The sequence below is a fragment of the Caretta caretta genome, chromosome 1, assembly GCF_965140235.1.
Source record: "Caretta caretta isolate rCarCar2 chromosome 1, rCarCar1.hap1, whole genome shotgun sequence".
NCBI lineage: Eukaryota > Metazoa > Chordata > Testudines > Cheloniidae > Caretta > Caretta caretta.
In genome coordinates, this window is record NC_134206.1 from 133,163,592 (window position 1) to 133,180,399 (window position 16,808).

General features: G+C 42.9%; 1 protein-coding gene across 7 annotated transcripts in view; it reads left to right on the forward strand.

Annotated features, from left to right (window-relative positions):
- Window positions 1-1,229: 1,229 nt before the first annotated feature.
- SHROOM2 (shroom family member 2) overlaps window positions 1,230-16,808 on the forward strand; it is a 186,727-nt gene continuing 171,148 nt past the window's right edge. For 2 of the 7 annotated variants that reach the window (XM_048860504.2, XM_048860494.2), the window contains exon 1: window positions 1,231-2,252. In XM_048860504.2, the coding sequence (XP_048716461.1) occupies window positions 2,034-2,252 (219 nt within the window). In that variant the 5' untranslated portion in view covers window positions 1,231-2,033. Of the gene's footprint in view, window positions 2,253-16,808 lie in introns of all 7 variants that reach the window. The other 5 variants (XM_048860485.2, XM_075131206.1, XM_048860515.2 and 2 more) reach the window with 5 other exon arrangements.

Here is a 16,808-nt window from a genome sequence, read left to right on the forward strand (position 1 = left end):
AAAAATCACCAAAAATGTATTATGTAATTTATGGACAGTTTCCCACCCCCCCAGCTCAATTGGGCTCTGCTCCATGATTAGGTCACCTAGCTGCTGCCCCAATACACATAACTATAGGACCTGAGGCAAGTAGCTAAAGTTTAGATAAGCTATTACCAACAGGAGAGTGGGTTTGTGGGGGGTGGGGAGAAAACCTGGATTTGTGCTGGAAATGGCCCAACTTGATTATCATACACATTGTGAGGAGAGTGATCACTTTAGATAAGCTATTACCAGCAAGAGAGTGGGATGGGGGGGGGGGGGAAGAGAAAACCTTTTGTAGTGGTAAACACCCATTTTTTCATGGTTTGTGTGTATAAAAAGATCTTCTGTACTTTCCACAGTATGCATCCGATGAAGTGAGCTGTAGTTCATGAAAGCTTATGCTCAAATAAATTGGTTAGTCCACAAGTACTCCTTTTCTTTTTGCGAATACAGACTAACAGGGCTGTTACTCTAAAGCCTGGAGGGAAAGGCAAGCCGGTGCAGCAGGTCTATGGCCATTCAGCCACCTTGCAGAGCGAGGAGTCCGGCGGCACCTTAAAGACTAACAGATTTATTTGGGCACACGCTTTCGTGGGTGAAACTCCCACTTCTTCAGGTGCAAGTGGAGTGGGTTTTTTTTACCCACGAAAGTTTATGCCCAAATAAATGTTAGTCTTTAAAGTGCCCTCCGACTCCTCGTTGTTTTTGAGGATACAGACTAACAGGGCTACCCCTGGGATACCTGCAAAGTGGGGGCCAGCTCCTGCTTCCAGCGGGAGATGCCCAAGGGCATTTTGGGCCGTGGCTACACCGGGAGCCGGACCGAGCCCCGGGCCGGCTTGTCTCGCTGGCGGCCACTAGAGGGCCCGGGAGGGGCGCGGGAGCCGGGCCGAGGCTCCTCCCGCCTGCCAGGTAGGGGATGCGCTCCGGGGAGGGCAACAAATGAGGGTGGAAGGAGCGGGGGCGAGAGCGGGACCGAGCAGAACCGCCGCCCGCCCCGCCAGGGGGCCGGGGCGTGGGGACGCGACCCCGCACACAAAGCAGTTAACCCTTCCCGCCCCGCCACAGAGCCCCGCACGGCGCAGGGCGGGGAAGAGGCGCGCCAGCTGGCTGCGGGGGGGGGAGGCTGAGGAAAGGAGCAGCTGCCGCCCCCTCCTCCCGGCCCTGCTGCTCTAGCGCTGGGAAAGCCGGAGGGGGGGAGGAGGCGGCGGCGGCGGGTGCAGCCGCTGGGGGTTGCTCCCGGTCACGGCTGCTTTGCCCGGCGGGGGATGCGACCCCAGCCCGGGGTGGGGAGCCGCCCCCTGTGCGCCGGCGGCTGCCCCCGCCCCCCGCGTGCGGAGAGGGCGCCGGGGGCCGCTGATGACCCGCGCTTCCTGCCCGGGCAAGCCGCTGCGCTGTCCTCTCGCGGCTGCTGCCCGGCCCCCGCCTTTGTCTGGCCCCCACCTCGCCGCGCGTGTTTCAGCCCCTCCACCCGTCCCACTGCGGGGTCCTGGCCTGGGTCCTCCTTCCTCCCCCCCCCCCGGCTTGTGTGAGCGCCCGGGTGACCCCCGCCATAGGGGGGAGTTGCTAATCCCACTGTGACTTTGCTCCCTGTTCTGCAGGATTTGCCCCCCCGGGGGGGGAGCCAAAGGAGGGAGATCGCAGCCGCTTCTCCCTCCTCCAGCTGCGGACAAGCCCATTGCAGTGCCTGGGTGAACTCTGCCTGCCTGCCTGCCTCGGGGCTGCCAAGTGCCCACAAGTTTGGGCACAGAGCAGTTTCGCAAACCCCCCTCCCCCCAGCTCTTCCCCTCCGCTTGTGGCCTCCAGGCTTGCAACATTCAAGCGGGATCAAGAGGAGGAGGCGTGCAGGGGTGGATCGCTCCCCACCCCCATGGGACCACGCTTGAAACTCTTGTTAGGTATGTGGTTCCTAGGTCAGCCGCAGCACGCTGGATCCGGCTAGGAAGGAGCTGGGACATTTGGGCAGGAGCCTGCCTTTAGAGTAGCTGCAGCAGCAGCTCGGCAGCGCCATGGAGAACGTGGAGTTCAGAGGCGGACCGGAGAGATTTCCAGACAAAGATCCCCGGCTGAATGCAGTGTTTGTGGATCAGGGGCAGATGATGATGATGGTGGAGCAGAGGGGAGGGGAGGGGTGCAAATTGGTGGAAGTGTTGCTGACTGGAGGGGCTCCTTGGGGCTTCACCTTAAAAGGAGGAAGAGAGCATGGGGAACCTCTCATCATCACCAAGGTAAGATACCGGTGCAGGAGAGCGAGGGCTGTTACCTGACACGTCCGCCCCCCCCCCCCCCGTTTTTCTTATCTTTCGTTGTATGTAATCTCTCCTTTCCCCCATCTCTCAGGTTAACCATATCTATATAGTCTTTACACGATCCAAACAATAGGCTGGCATAATGAATGGGAACACTATACTTGTATCGACTCTTGCTGAAAACGGTAGCAGTGACTTTAACAAGCTTCTCGTATCCTGATCACGACTTGGAAGCTTGAACGTTGCTCAACGATTTTGAGACAAGTGCATGATAATTTATGTCGCTTGCCACTTTTTTGTTGCTCTTGGTCTTAATGTGAATTGCAGTGTGCCCGTGAAGGGGGATCTTTCTCGGCTGGAGTTTTCTAGTTTGTTGCTTCAGTGGAAGACATTTGCCTGTTGCTCGTAGTTCCTGCTTGATCACATCATGGGTTCATAATTTCCTTAACCTTCTAATAGTTCCTTGGCCGAACGGTACAGTTCCCCTCTCCCCAGTTGTGTACTGCTGTTTTCTTGTCTCATTTCTCCTCTTTAGCACTGGCCTGCACCTGTAATAGAAGGACAACGTTGGGGAGTGGGGGAGGGGGCGGGTGAGAATGTAAATAAACAAAGCAATAAACTCCCTTAACTATTAGGCTGTTGTGTTCTATTGCTTGTTGGAAAGGTAAACCTAGGGGCACACGTGCGTTAGCTATACTTCTGTAGTTTTAGTTTATTCACCACTTATTTAATTTTTTTATAGTGAAGCATGTAATTGTATCTGAACACTACAATACTCTTCAATTGTATACATCAATCCTGCTATATATATATTTGGCAGGGTTTCGTTTGACATTTCATTACACAGTTATGTATGTTCAGAGAAACCGTTCTTTTTGTTAAACCCATTTACAAGGCTGTACCTAATAGCTGTTTTTTGGCTACAGCACCTCAGCTTTACAACGTTAAAAATGTTGCTGGTTTAAACTTCTAGAAAAGGGTTTGTTGCTTTTTATTTTCTTTTTCTCCCCATCAGAAACCTTTCAGATCATTCTGAATGACCATTGAAATGTTGAGAAAATGAGTGGAATGAAGGAACATTTCCCCCCACCATCTATAGTGGAAATTACTTCCGGCTTTTATATTATTGTATTGTATTAAAGTTCTGACACAACCCAGGAAAATTCAAAGTAAAGGCTAGCACTCATTGCCCTGATGCTGAGTTTTCCATGGGGATTTTGTTAATTTTACAAAATATTTATTTAGCATAGTATTTTAAATCTGGTTTAAATCAAAAGTTCCCACGGAACATGTTGTATGAGAGAAAGGAAAGTCTCTTGGGTAAAAAGTGTGTTTATGTATGTGTATGCTGAGTTTCACTATTCTAGATCATGTATATTTCAGTTTATTATGCACACATTACTTACTTGTCAAGGATGCATTATTATGTGTTTTCTAAGAAATTGACAATTGTGGTATATGTTTTGACCCAAGAATTCCCTTGTGTTTTCTTAAACAAACAACTACATTAGGATCTAACTGATGGTTTAAAAACCATGAAGGCAGTTGTGTTATTCTGCAAGCAAAAAACAAAAACAGACCCTTAGTGTTTGTGCATTACTCCCCCCGCCACACACACAAAGAAAAAGTCAAAATATATTTTTCTGAAGCTTTGGTATGGGAGAAATACAGCTCTTGGTCTGCCAGCTCCAGGGACATTTTGCCTGTCCCTATTTTCCAAGTACATAAAGAATGTGAGAGGTCAGCAAATCCTTGAACATCCCAGAGCAAGAACTTTTCTATTGTTATTGTCATACTAAGTAGGGTTTTTCTCTCTCTGTATGGGTTTACAAGTCTACGTATTCTGGACTTCCCAAATTAGGGCTTATCTAAACAAAAAAGTGAGTGTCTGTCAACCATGTACCTTGCCTCCAACCATGTACCTTTAGTTTTAGGGCCCAAGACCTCAGAAATTTCAGGATCCCAAAGAAGGGGACTTGTTGTTACTATGTTTGAGTCTCACTCCTGGAAGCTGAAGTGGTTCCTATTCTGAAGATTCTCACATTGTGCTGCAGACAAGGGCATGATTCTGCAAAGACGCACATCCATAACGTTGCTCATGTAATAGGATAGTTCTCATAAGCAAAGATACATATCTGCTTAAGCGTTTGGAGCCTTTGCGTGTATGTCCCAAGCTTTGGGTGTTTGAGAACCAAGGATGACCAAGACGTCCATGGGAGTTGTACCCATCTATCACATGGAAAAATTTTGTGGCCTAAATGTCTGCTTCCCTATTTTTCCGTACCATACACAGGACAACTACTCCATAAAGGGACACAGCTGGCTTAGAAATACATCTCTGTCAGAAAGGTAACACCTAAGAGTACTTATAACTGAACAAGATTAAAAATAGAAATATTTTTTTTCCGAAAACCCCATTAAAAGAGTAGGGAGACTCTCGGGCAAAGGTAATTTCTAAAACTACTCCTGATTTTCTTTGTTAAACTGAAATTTAGTCAATTTAATATCTACCAAGTTACCAGAATGCACTGAGGGAAAAGCATGCTAAACTGAAGAAAATCTATGTTTAAATCTCAGTAGGGAGATAAGTATGTGTGCCATAAACATTGGAATGTTGGGTGCAGGAAGTATTTTACTCCTCCAACATGCAAAGAAAGGTCAAACTAGAGTCATCTTACTAATACCGAATAACAGTACTACTAGAGTATCCCACTTAATTGGGTGATTAAGCTGGCTCATTTCAATATTTCGTCTTACCCTGCAACTGAAACAGAAAACTTAAGGTTCTAACTACGTAATTCAGGAGCACATGTCTGAGTTCACCCACCACACAGTGTGTGTGTGGGGTGATTTTTTTTAATTTTTTTTTTTTATGCAATGATCATGAACAAAAATGGTACATGATACAGCTTGTTCAGGTCTTGAACATAGTCGGTCTTCTGAAACTTACCCCACCCATATGCAACTGCATTGTTGACTAATACTTAAATGTATTTTTTTCAGTGTCTTTTGGTTTTACTATCCTCACTTGACAATAAAATCTTACTCCTGAAAGAAAAGTAGGGATTTTCAATCTGGTTTTGCAAATCTATACATTAAAAAGTAATAGCATTATGCTTTGTATTTCTTCCAGAGCTCTGTGCATGTCTTCTAGCGCATTCCAAAAATTTGCCCCAAAGGCAATTTATTTTTGCCTATTATGGTAACTTTGAACCTTGAGGAAGCGGACTGACTTTTTATAGCAACTTGCAGAATCTTTACTTGACCTGAACCATTGCTCACTGTATAGGTGTGACTTTTAACTATCTCATTTTTTTTTTTAAATGAAGCAAGCGAACACTGAATTTAATAATGAAAACCTCAATATTGTCATGGGTGAACCTTTGAAAATAATCTCTTTGACAGCTAGCTAGCTTTAAATATAGTTAACTTTCTCTTTTTTAAAATGTCTTTTTGATAATATGCAGAAAACGTACCTATCATTCCCAGCTTTGGATGTGGGGGATGGGTAGAAAATATCAATTTGGAATTCAGTTCATTTGCAATACTAACAACATGTAAAGATTAACAAATCATGCTGGAATTAACATGATCAAGATAACTTTACTGATAATATATGTGAAACATTTGCAGTGTATGCTTAGAGTTTGATGTATTGTAATGCTGATACTACTTAAAAGATTGCTTTAACAAGTGCCTGCAGCCATACCTCCTCCAGCTATGATCTCACTGCAGACTAATCAAGGTTGGGCCTGGTTCATATTTGGATGAGAGACCTCCAAGTGAAACCTGGGGTGTTGCAAGAAGTGTTGCTGATTCAGTAGGTGAAACTCTTCCCTCTGAATCAGTGATGAAGCAAAGCTTCAGCTGGAGATGTCACCTTTCAGATCAGGAGCAGACTGAGTCCTGACTACTTTTTTTCCATTAAAAATTACACAATACTTTTCTAATGGGGGTGCGTGCCTGGTGTTTTGATTTGTTCTGTGTTTATAACAAAAACTGTGCCTAGTACAGTGCCTAGTGCCTAGTATTCTGTGCCTAGTATAATGGGTCCTGATTCATGACTGGCGCTCCTGAGTGCTATGAAAATACAAAGAATAAGTGTAACGGGCAAACCTTAATTTGAATATCTACATTTGATGTAAAATTCCTCTGTTCTAACTAGACAACAGAATTCTTCCATATTTTCTGTCTCAAATGGTTATGTAGAGCTATTTCATTTCAAAAGTAGCTGCATTTCAGCAGTGGCAGAAGTGACTGCTGTTTTTTATAAAGAATTTTTGAATCCTGTCGCTTTAAAGACATGATGTAAATAATTACTATTGTTTAATGGTTCAAGTATATCAGAGTTCTTTTTCAGACTAATGGCTATCCATTTGTACAGAAATCTGTAGAGAGACTTTTCTGTTTCCTCAAGTATAAACCAATCATTTAATCATTTTGTGCAAATTAGTCATTTGACAAGCTGGCTAAATGGCTCATTGATTGACACTACAGCTAGGTGAAAAAATCAAGAATATATGTGCCAAGGATTTGGCTTGGTTGATCTTGGGTTTTTGTATGTACGTATAGAAATTTTTAAAAAAATGAATCCTGTCCCCTAACACACAGGATACTGAAATCTTGTTTTTGTGAGTTTTAGCATGTATGTGTCCTTTGGAAAAGAGAGACCAAGACTCTGTTTATTATAATTAAGGCTTTTTGTTGAAACAAACACTTACCAGTAATACTTTTCCAAAATAAAGTGCAGATTTGCTAGTAACTATAAATCTAACTTTATATTAGTGGGTAAAATGCTATATTTGCGCAGAAAAAGGACCACTAAGGTAAATAGCTGATTCACAGGTTGTTAATATTGTGCTCTAGCACAGAGTTCAATATGTTCTCTAGCTAGTGAACTTTTCATTCTTTGTTGATGGAAATGCATGGAGGAGCAGAGCCTGTATTGGCTTCAGACCACTTCCTCCTAAAGATCGTCAGCTATATTTGTTCATTTACATAACCTCATCTCTAGGAAAAAGCAGTAAACTATAAAAACCAGTAGTTGAATCCATAGAATCACATCTGAAATACTTCATGCCTCATAATTCTCTTTAAACCCTTGATTCACTCCTTAGAGTGGGGCTACTATTTGGGATAGTACCTAAATCAAACCTTCCCTAAAATGCTATAGTTGTGTGTACCGCTCTCCAGCTTTACAGCATTTTTAGGGATTATTTACATCTTATAATGAAGATTCTGAACATGGACAAAGTAGTATCTTGTTGGTGGGAGGTGGGGGTTATTTTTCTAGCTGTTTTTCTCAGTAGGCAGAAGTTTGCCGTAGAATCATAGAAAATCAGGGTTGGAAGGGACCTCAGGAGTTCAACCCCCTGCTCAAAGCAGGACCAACCCCAACTAAATCATCCCAGCCAGGGCTTCGTCAAGCCTAACCTTAAACACCTCTAAGGAAGGAGATTCCACCACCTCCCTAGGTAACCCATTCCAGTGCTTCACCACCCTCCTAGTGAAAAAGTTTTTCCTAATATCCAACCTAAACCTCCCCCACTGCAACGTGAGACCATTACTCCTCGTTCTGTCATCTGTTACTACTGAGAACAGTCTAGATCCATCCTCTTTGGAACCCCCTTTCAGGTAGTTGAAAGCAGCTGTCATATCCCCCCTAATTCTTCTCTTCCGCAGACTAAACAATCCCAGTTCCCTCAGCCTCTCCTCATAAGTCATGTGTTCCAGTCCCCTAATAATTTTTGTTGCCCTCCGCTGGACGTTTTCCAATTTTTTCACATCCTTCTTGTAGTGTGGGGTCCAAAACTGGATACAGTACTCCAGATGAGGCCTCACCAATGTAGAATAGAGGGGAACGATCACGTCCCTCGACCTGCTGGCAGTGCCCCTACTTATACATCCCAAAATGCCATTGGCCTTCTTGGCAATAAGGGCACACTGTTGACTCATATTCAGCTTCTCGTCCACTGTAACCCCTAGGTCCTTTTCTGCAGAACTGCTGCCTAGCCGCTCGGTCCCTAGTCTGTAGCAGTGCATAGGATTCTTCCGTCCTAGGTGCAGGACTCTGCACTTGTCCTTGTTGAACCTCATGAGATTTCTTTTGGCCCAATCCTCCAATTTGTCTAGGTCCCTCTGTATCCTATCCCTACCCTCCAGCGTATCTACCACTCCTCTCAGTTTAGTGTCATCTGCAAACTTGCTGAGGGTGCAATCCACGCCATCCTCCAGATCATTAATGAAGATATTGAACAAAACTGGCCCCAGGACCGACCCTTGGAGCACTCCACTTGATACTGGCTGCCAACTAGACATGGAGCCATTGATCACTACCCGTTGAGCCCGACAATCTAGCCAGCTTTCTATCCACCTTATCGTCCATTCATCCAGCCCATACTACTTTAACTTGCTGGCAAGAATACTGTGGGAGACCATGTCAAAAGCTTTGTTAAAATCAAGGAACAACACGTCCACTGCTTTCCCCTCATCCACAGAGCTAGTTGTCTCGTCATAGAAGGCAATTAGGTTAGTCAGGCATGACTTGCCCTTGGTGAATCCATGCTGACTGTTCCTGATCACTTTCCTCTCCTCTAAGTGCTTCAGAATTGATTCCTTGAGGACTTGCTCCATGATTTTTCCAGGGACTGAGGTGAGGCTGACTGGCCTGTAGTTCCCCGGATCCTCCTCCTTCCCTTTTTTAAAGATGGACACTACATTAGCCTTTTTCCAGTTGTCTGGGACCTCCTCCGCTCGCCATGAGTTTTCAAAGATAATGGCTAGTGGCTCTGCAATCACATCTACCAACTCCTTTAGCACTCTCGGATGCAGCGCATTCGGCCCCATGGATTTGTGCTTGTCCAGCTTTTCTAAATAGTCCCGAACCGCTTCTTTCTCCACAGAGGGGTGGTCACCTCCTCCCCATGCTGTGCTGCCCAGTACAGTAGTCTGGGAGCTGAACTTGTTCGTGAAGACAGAGGCAAAAAAAGCATTGAGTACATTAGCTTTTTCCACATCCTCTGTCACTAGGTTGCCTCCCTCATTCAGTAAGGGCCCCACACTTTCCTTGACTTTCTTCTTGTTGCTAACATATCTGAAGAAACCCTTCTTGTTTCTCTTAACATCTCTTGCTAGCTGCAACTCCAAGTGTGATTTGGCCTTCCCGATTTCACTCCTGCATGCCTGAGCAATATTTTTATACTCTTCCCTGGTCATTTGTCCAATCTTCCACTTCTTGTGAGCTTCTTTTTTGTGTTTAAGATCAGCAAGGATTTCACTGTTAAGCCAAGCTGGTCGCCTGCCATATTTACTATTCTTTCTACACATCGGGATGGTTTGTCCCTGTAACCTCAATAAGGATTCTTTAAAATGCAGCCAGCTCTCCTGGACTCCTTTCCCCCTCATGCCATCTTAGAGGTTTAGAGAGAGACAAGGTGGGTGAGGTAATATCCTTTATTGGACCAATCTCTGTTGATAAAAGAGACAAGATTTTGAGCTACACATAGCTCTTATTTACTGTGCTGTTTCTCTTAAGCCTGGCTGAGTGGCTTGCCCTAGAATCTACCCCTTTGTTGTTCTTCAGATCCCTCTTTAAAACTCTCCTTTGCCGCAATGCCTACAAAAAGCTTGACAATGGTTAGGCAGCTGGTGTGCTGCCTATCATGCTGACCAATATTATCTCACCATTTCCTTGTACTCCCCCATCTGTCTATATCGATCTGTTTCTTGTCTTACACTTACACTGTAAGCTCTTTGGGCAGGGACTGTCTTTGATCTGTGTTTGTACAGTGCCTAGCACAATGGGCTCCTAGGTGGTATAATAATAGTGTAATACAGGGGATTCCACAGCGTGAAGGGGAAAGCAATGCAAGTGAATATGGTTTGGGGCTTACCTTTTTGCTCTCTGCCCCCCCTGTGGCTTGGGCTCAAATAATCTGGAAAAGCTGAGTTGGTTCCCCTGTCCTTCTATGAGGTCCCCATTGGTACTTCAGGTAAGGAAGGAGCTTAATGCCCTATTGGAATTCTCTTTTCTGCGAGAGCTTCTACACAGAAGAGTGCAGAATGTCTTATGTTAAATAGAACGAGTGTTACTTTGGTTTGTCTATCCACGGTGTCATTTAAACAACTCTGCCTTGATTTACATGGCGAAGGTTTTCTTACCTAAATGTCTCGAACAGTCATGGTAAGATTAGAAACTTTTCCACAAGACAGTATCTTGTAATGTATTAAACCGATGGCAAAAACATAACTAGAAATGTATTCTAGTTCTTCACGTTGTGCCAGCAGGAGGACTGAGATAAGAGAGAATGAATAAAATGGCTTGTGACTCACAGGAATTCATCTTTAGGCTTGGCTCAGAAGAGAGGTTAAACGTTCCCTCTTCTCAGAAGTCACAGGGTTCTGCTTTGGCTGATGTAGCCTTTGACTGATGTGCATGTAGTTTTATAAACGGTGTGTGTAATACTGAAACAATACGTAATATTTTTTGTCCTTAGCACCTGTCACTGTTTTAAAATGATACAGTAGAACTCACGTTGTGTGAAAGAATCCTATTTGTCACTAGCAAAAAGGAACACTTTTGGATACACTTGTTGCTGTTGCCTTGCTTTCCTCCTCCCTCTACGCTCAACACACTCAGTTATGTACAGGTACCTGGCCCGATCAACCATTGGTTCTTTAAAATAAACAATCAAATAAAAACACAAAGCCAGCCAGAGGAACTAGCCACACAGTTCCCACTTATAGAAATTGTGTGGCTAAATCCCCTAGGCAGCTTTGAACATATCAATTTATTATTTAAGTTCTCTATCAATGTAATAAAGATAGTTTTGCCTCGTGTCTGTTGCCACTATTCTAACATGATTCTCAAATATATCCTGTTACAGTAATGGTACCAATTATAGACAGAAAAAATTTAAAAAGAAACAGCCTTCTGGTAGCAGTAATAAGTTATCACAGGGTTGCTAAAATATGTTTCAGAGTAGCAGCCGTGTTAGTCTGTATCCACAAAAAGAAAAGGACTTGTGGCACCTTAGAGACTAACAAATTTATTTGAGCATAAGCTTTCGTTAAATTTGTTAGTCTCTAAAATATGTTGTTAACTAGCTGAATGTTACGATTGTGTGTTTTGGGTTTTTTTTTTTTTTTGGTAGCGTTTGGGTTTTTTTCTTTACTCATTATATGTGACAGTATATGTGTCTTTGCAATGTGTTTGCCACATTAGCTGCATGTGTTTAAACTTCACTTCCCATTCACTTGTTCTTTCCCACACCCACTTTTTAGTCATGAATAGATTAGAAGGATATAACCAGCTTGTTGTCAGTGAGCAGGTATTACCTCATTGCTCTTGAGTTCTCGCAATAAGTTATTAGGTGCTTTTCTTGTGGGCTATGCTCCTTTCTATGTATTCTTGTCCTTTTCTTAAGGTGTGCTTTGTGTCGTCATGCGCATGACCCTAGATCTGTGGCTTATTCATTACTGAAACTTGAGACAGGCCCGAGCAGTTCAGCGGAACTCTTACTCAGTGTACACTTCATGATTAAGGCTGCGAGTTTGTCACAGAGGTGGTGGATTCTGTGACTTCTGCAGCGGCCGGTGTGCCTGGCTCAGGGCAGCTCAGGCAGCCCCTGCACCAGTTGCACTGGCTGCTGCTGGTGCAGTCTTGGGCCACCGTGCTCCCCACTCCTCCACCCCCCAGCGGAGTTGGGGTGTGAGAGAGGGCAGGGGGTTGGGGCACAGGATGGGGTGAGGCGGGCTGTGGGGGCCACTACTAGGGGGCTACCCAGAAGCAGCAACATCCCCGCGCTCAGCTCCTAGGCAGAGGCATGGCCAGGCAGGTCTGCATTCTGCCTCTGCCTGCAGGCACCACCCCCAGAGCTCCCAAAAATATCTGTGACTAAAAATACCCATGACTAAAATGTAGCGTTATTCATGATATATGCAGTTTCATTAACACTTTCTTCAAATATATCCGGTAAAAACAACAGCTGAATTGATTTCTGTTGTTTCATGAATTTGTATATGCTTGGTAGTTGTTAATTTATATCAAAGTGAACTTGTTCTCAGTCTTTTGAGCCAGTTTTTGACTTTGGATTATGGATGAGGTGAGGGTCCATTTGGAATATGTTGGGAAAAATCCTGTCCCTGCTGAAACCTGTGAGAATTTTTGCCTTTGATTTTAGCGAGGTCAGAATTTTATCCCATTGTTTCTGTAAAAAAAAGTTTGCAGTCTTTTAAAAGTTACACAAAAGCTAATATTGTGATTGGATCTTGAAAGGATAGTACTACAATTGTGATGGGTTAGTCAGTTCTGTAAGGTTTGCAGAGCTTTAATCAAAACCCGATAAAGTTCAATATAGCAAACAGACTCAAAGATGGAAGGTGATCCACTTTTTATGATGAGTTATTGAAAGTGGTTTGGCAAAAAATGGGGGAAAGGGAAGGTTTGCAAAATATATATATTTTTTGAATTTTTTCCAACTTTTTAAATTTCATCAGTTTTGAAATTCAGAAATTTTTTACCAAGTCTGTGGATCAGCTTTGTATAGTGGATTAGTGAAAGAAAAGCAAGTGCTTGTAACCCTAGGCTACATAAAATTAGCTATACTTTGTGTTTGAAAGCAAATTTATTTTCTCTCTTCCAACAATGTGTACAACTTTGGGTAAAGTTTTTTAGAAAATTCAAAACTCTATCTTTATTGTTAATGTGTTCAAAAAACAATTTAGTGAAAGTTTCCGAATTATATTTTAGCTTTGGTCACCTCAGCGTAACAAGATAATGATATCAGCATTTTGCATGAAAAACACAGTTGTTGACTAAGGATTACAAGTGTTAGCTAGGAGGGAGTTTTCCCATCAGAGTTCAACCACACTATCAGTCCTCTACATCTAGTTTAACCAGAGAGTTCTTGTTTAAAAAACCCAGGTCAGGCCTTCAAAGGTAGAGGAGTATTTTGTGTAAGGCAGCAGATAAAATGGGAAAGCCCCGTTAATAGGTTTCATATGACTCTGAAGAGTAAGGTACAGTGCAGAATGCCTTACTACCCAAAACTGTATAATCCCACCATTTCTCCAGTAGATACCAGAAAAGCAATGGGGAATTAAATAGAAGTAGGCACATGGCCAAAAATAAAACTATAAACATCTGTATAAGAATGTATGAAGCTTAAAAGCAAACCCACCATGAACTAGGATGTGTGGCAATGGAAGAGGATCTTGAAATAACAAGTATTTCTGAATCCTGATGATGCCTGACAAAAGTCAACGAGAAACTGTGAAACACTGGCTACGTAAATTATATGAAAGGGACAGATATTGTGGCGTAGATTTATATTGAAGAGACTCCGTGGGAACTCATGAGAGAATACTTTTTATTGGAGAGGAACAATGGGACAATCAATAGGGATACAAATCCCAAGTCCTAGAAACTGGACTGGGCTGTACTGTTATTTCATGACATAACGTTTGTTGTTTCCTCTTTCTCTGTACTTTCTGCCTCTTCCTACTTCTCCCTAACATTTCTTTATCTTCACTTCATATTTTTCTAAACTACCTCTTTAACCTCTCCTGCCTACTTATTCATGCCTGTCCACTCAAACATAGGGCTTGAATATTTTGACAGATGTGTCATAGTCTGAGGACTGAACCTACTAACCAAAGACCACTTTGAAAGCTGGGGGAGACCCAGGGTTCAAGGGCAATGCCCAGCAAAGCAAAAACCTCTCAGTCCTCATTTGTTGAAATGGGAGGGATGGGAAGTATGGGGATTTCTATTAGAGCGGTGCAGCCCCTGGACCTTACTCAGGTCTCCAGATTTTGTATCTGACTTTGATAAATAACAGTCTGATAAATTGCAGCATTCTCCTCCCAATCGTCTTTGTGAACATGCACACTCTCATCCCTCTGGATTCTGGAAGAGAGACGGACAGTTATTTCATTTTCCCTCCTACCTTACAACCCCAGTGTTAGGGGGATAGGTAGGTTTCTGCTACTCCCTCCTTTACCAGACTTTTGGTTCCTATGATGGGAAGTTGTTCCCACTAGTCTGACTCCCTCTCGGCCTCAATTTTGAATCCTAGGGCCAGGGACCAGGACCATCTCTTTGTTCTGTGTTTTATAAAGCACCTAGCATAATAATGTCCTGATCAACAATGCTGGCTGCAGGTGCTATGGTAATACAAATAGTTACCGTTGTCAGACTCTCCATTTACGGCCCCTGCTGCAGCTCATTGCTCCTCCAGCAGCATCATAGAAATTTACCTGATTCTTGTAACAGCTTCCACAAGATTCCGAACAACTGCAATTATCAGTTACCTACACATTATCAAAACTCTGATTTAGCAGCAAAGGCAATGGAGCTGCCTGCAGACTCAGGCAGACATCACTACATCAGTTCCGTTTGGCTCATGGTTGGAAGAGGTTAACTGCAACCATAAGGGCTAGAGATCTAATTATTATTAAATGAAAATTCTGGTTCCATGGATATTGCCCTAATTCTGCATTGGATTGAAAGTGCACTGCTGCAACCTTAATTCTAAATTAACATCTCGATGTTGTATATAAATATATCCAAGCCCCAGTGATAATTTATAAAATAAAAGTTTAGCCTTCCTAAAATGTACATGGTTTTTAAATTCTCTGCTTCTTTCTTTTTGGAAAGACAGGTTCTGACTCATTCCAGATCCTGGTTCTAAACCTTCTGTTCTGCAGCCTGTAGTGCATTCACTCAGTGATGGATTGCTTGTGATACTGAACTCTTGATGAGCCAAGTAAGAAAGTATTCTTTGAATGGGGAATGGCAGAGAAGGTTTGGGTTGTTTGTAAATGAAAGTGTAGTACCCACTGCTATTCTAAAAACTACAACTATGACACTGTTCTCTTCCACTCTGGAGGAAAACCAAATTGTCTTAAGCCCTTGTAAAGGGATTTTGAAGGCCACAGATGGTTTTGAATGTTCTGTCTTTTGTGTAGATGCTGTTTTATTTCTCATATAAAATACTTTGTTAGATGTAAATATGATTTGGCTGGTTTTGACTTGGAAAATGATGAAGAACCCTCGCATATTTTTCTTTTACTACTAGCTAGATATACACATAACGTTGCAGTGTTCCTCCTGACGTACACTAATGAATACTACTAGTGCTGGTGCAACTAATGCTTAACATGTTACTCATGCTAATTTTATGGCCACATTCTTTTATTAGCAGTTTAGAGTTACTCATAACTCTTCTGAAGTGATGTATTATAGTGCTTCAGGGTGGTATTTCCAAAACATGGTTTTGTAGTAAAGGAAACAGCAGCACTTCTTGCAAATGTACCATTTTACTCATGATCTTATACAAATATCATGCAAAAATGTTTTTTTTGTGGATGTGCCCAACCCAGCAGTATCTTTTGAAACCTGTACACCAGGTCATGGTGAGTGTTTGGATCTGAGAATGGGAAACTCTATGGGGTCATGAACAAATTTCTTTGCCCACTTCAGCCTAAATGAGAGGTGGGCTCTTCTGAAAATCTGGCCCCAGTTTTGGGTGCTGAGAAAGCACTTTTAAAATCTGGACCCAAACTTCTGCTGATAAAAATAACTGGATGTTGTAGGGTGTCTTTTGTTATTTGTGGGCCTGAAAATACATGGGAGACAAGTGGCTTGACCCTGCAAAGAGCAAATCACACTGAACTCCTGTTGACTTAAATAGGAATTGAGGATGCCGGGCACCTTTCAGGAAGTCCTTACCATCTTGCAGCGTCATGCCCTACCAGCACTAACTTTAGAGACGATGTAAACATTACAGGCTTTGCTAAGAGTTTCTTAGAGTTGTATCAGTCATGAGATGAAGTGAGTAACACCCCTGATGTACAAGTCTGGGTTTCCCATCATATTCAGATGTGAAGCCAGACCTCCTGAAGTGAAACTGCATTGCCCTATTGTGTCTACTCTAAATCTTTGATTTTGGATTCTAAGAAAGATTATGGATTCATTGTCTTCTAAAATATTTCACTTTAGCTATCTTTATGATATTGGAGAGATAATGTGGGTGAGGTAATATCTTTTATTGGGCCAACTTCTGTTGGTGAAAGAGAAAAGTTTCTTAAGGACCTGATGAAGAGCTCTGTGTAAGCTCAAACTTGTCTCTCTCACCAACAGAAGTTGGTCCAATAAAATATATCACCTCACCCACCTTGTCTCTCTTGTCTCCTGGGACCAACATAGCTACAACAGCAATCTTTATGATATGACTCTGTTATGCAGTATATATGTTCACATGTAGGAGTACTTCAAAGGATTTATGTAATGTTTGTATCTAAAATGTCCTTGAATTAGAAGCGAAAAGCACTTGCTGGTCAAGTTTGAGGAAGAAACCTCATGTGATGTGTTTTCCATGTGGGCATCTCTACACTAGGAATATAGGTAGTCTTTTAACATGTTAGTTTACACAGGACATGACAGCTAGCAGAGGAGGAGGAACATACTGTCCAGGAGAACAAGGAATAGAGGATAAGGGGATCTCCTGATTCCATGGAAAAGAATGGACAATC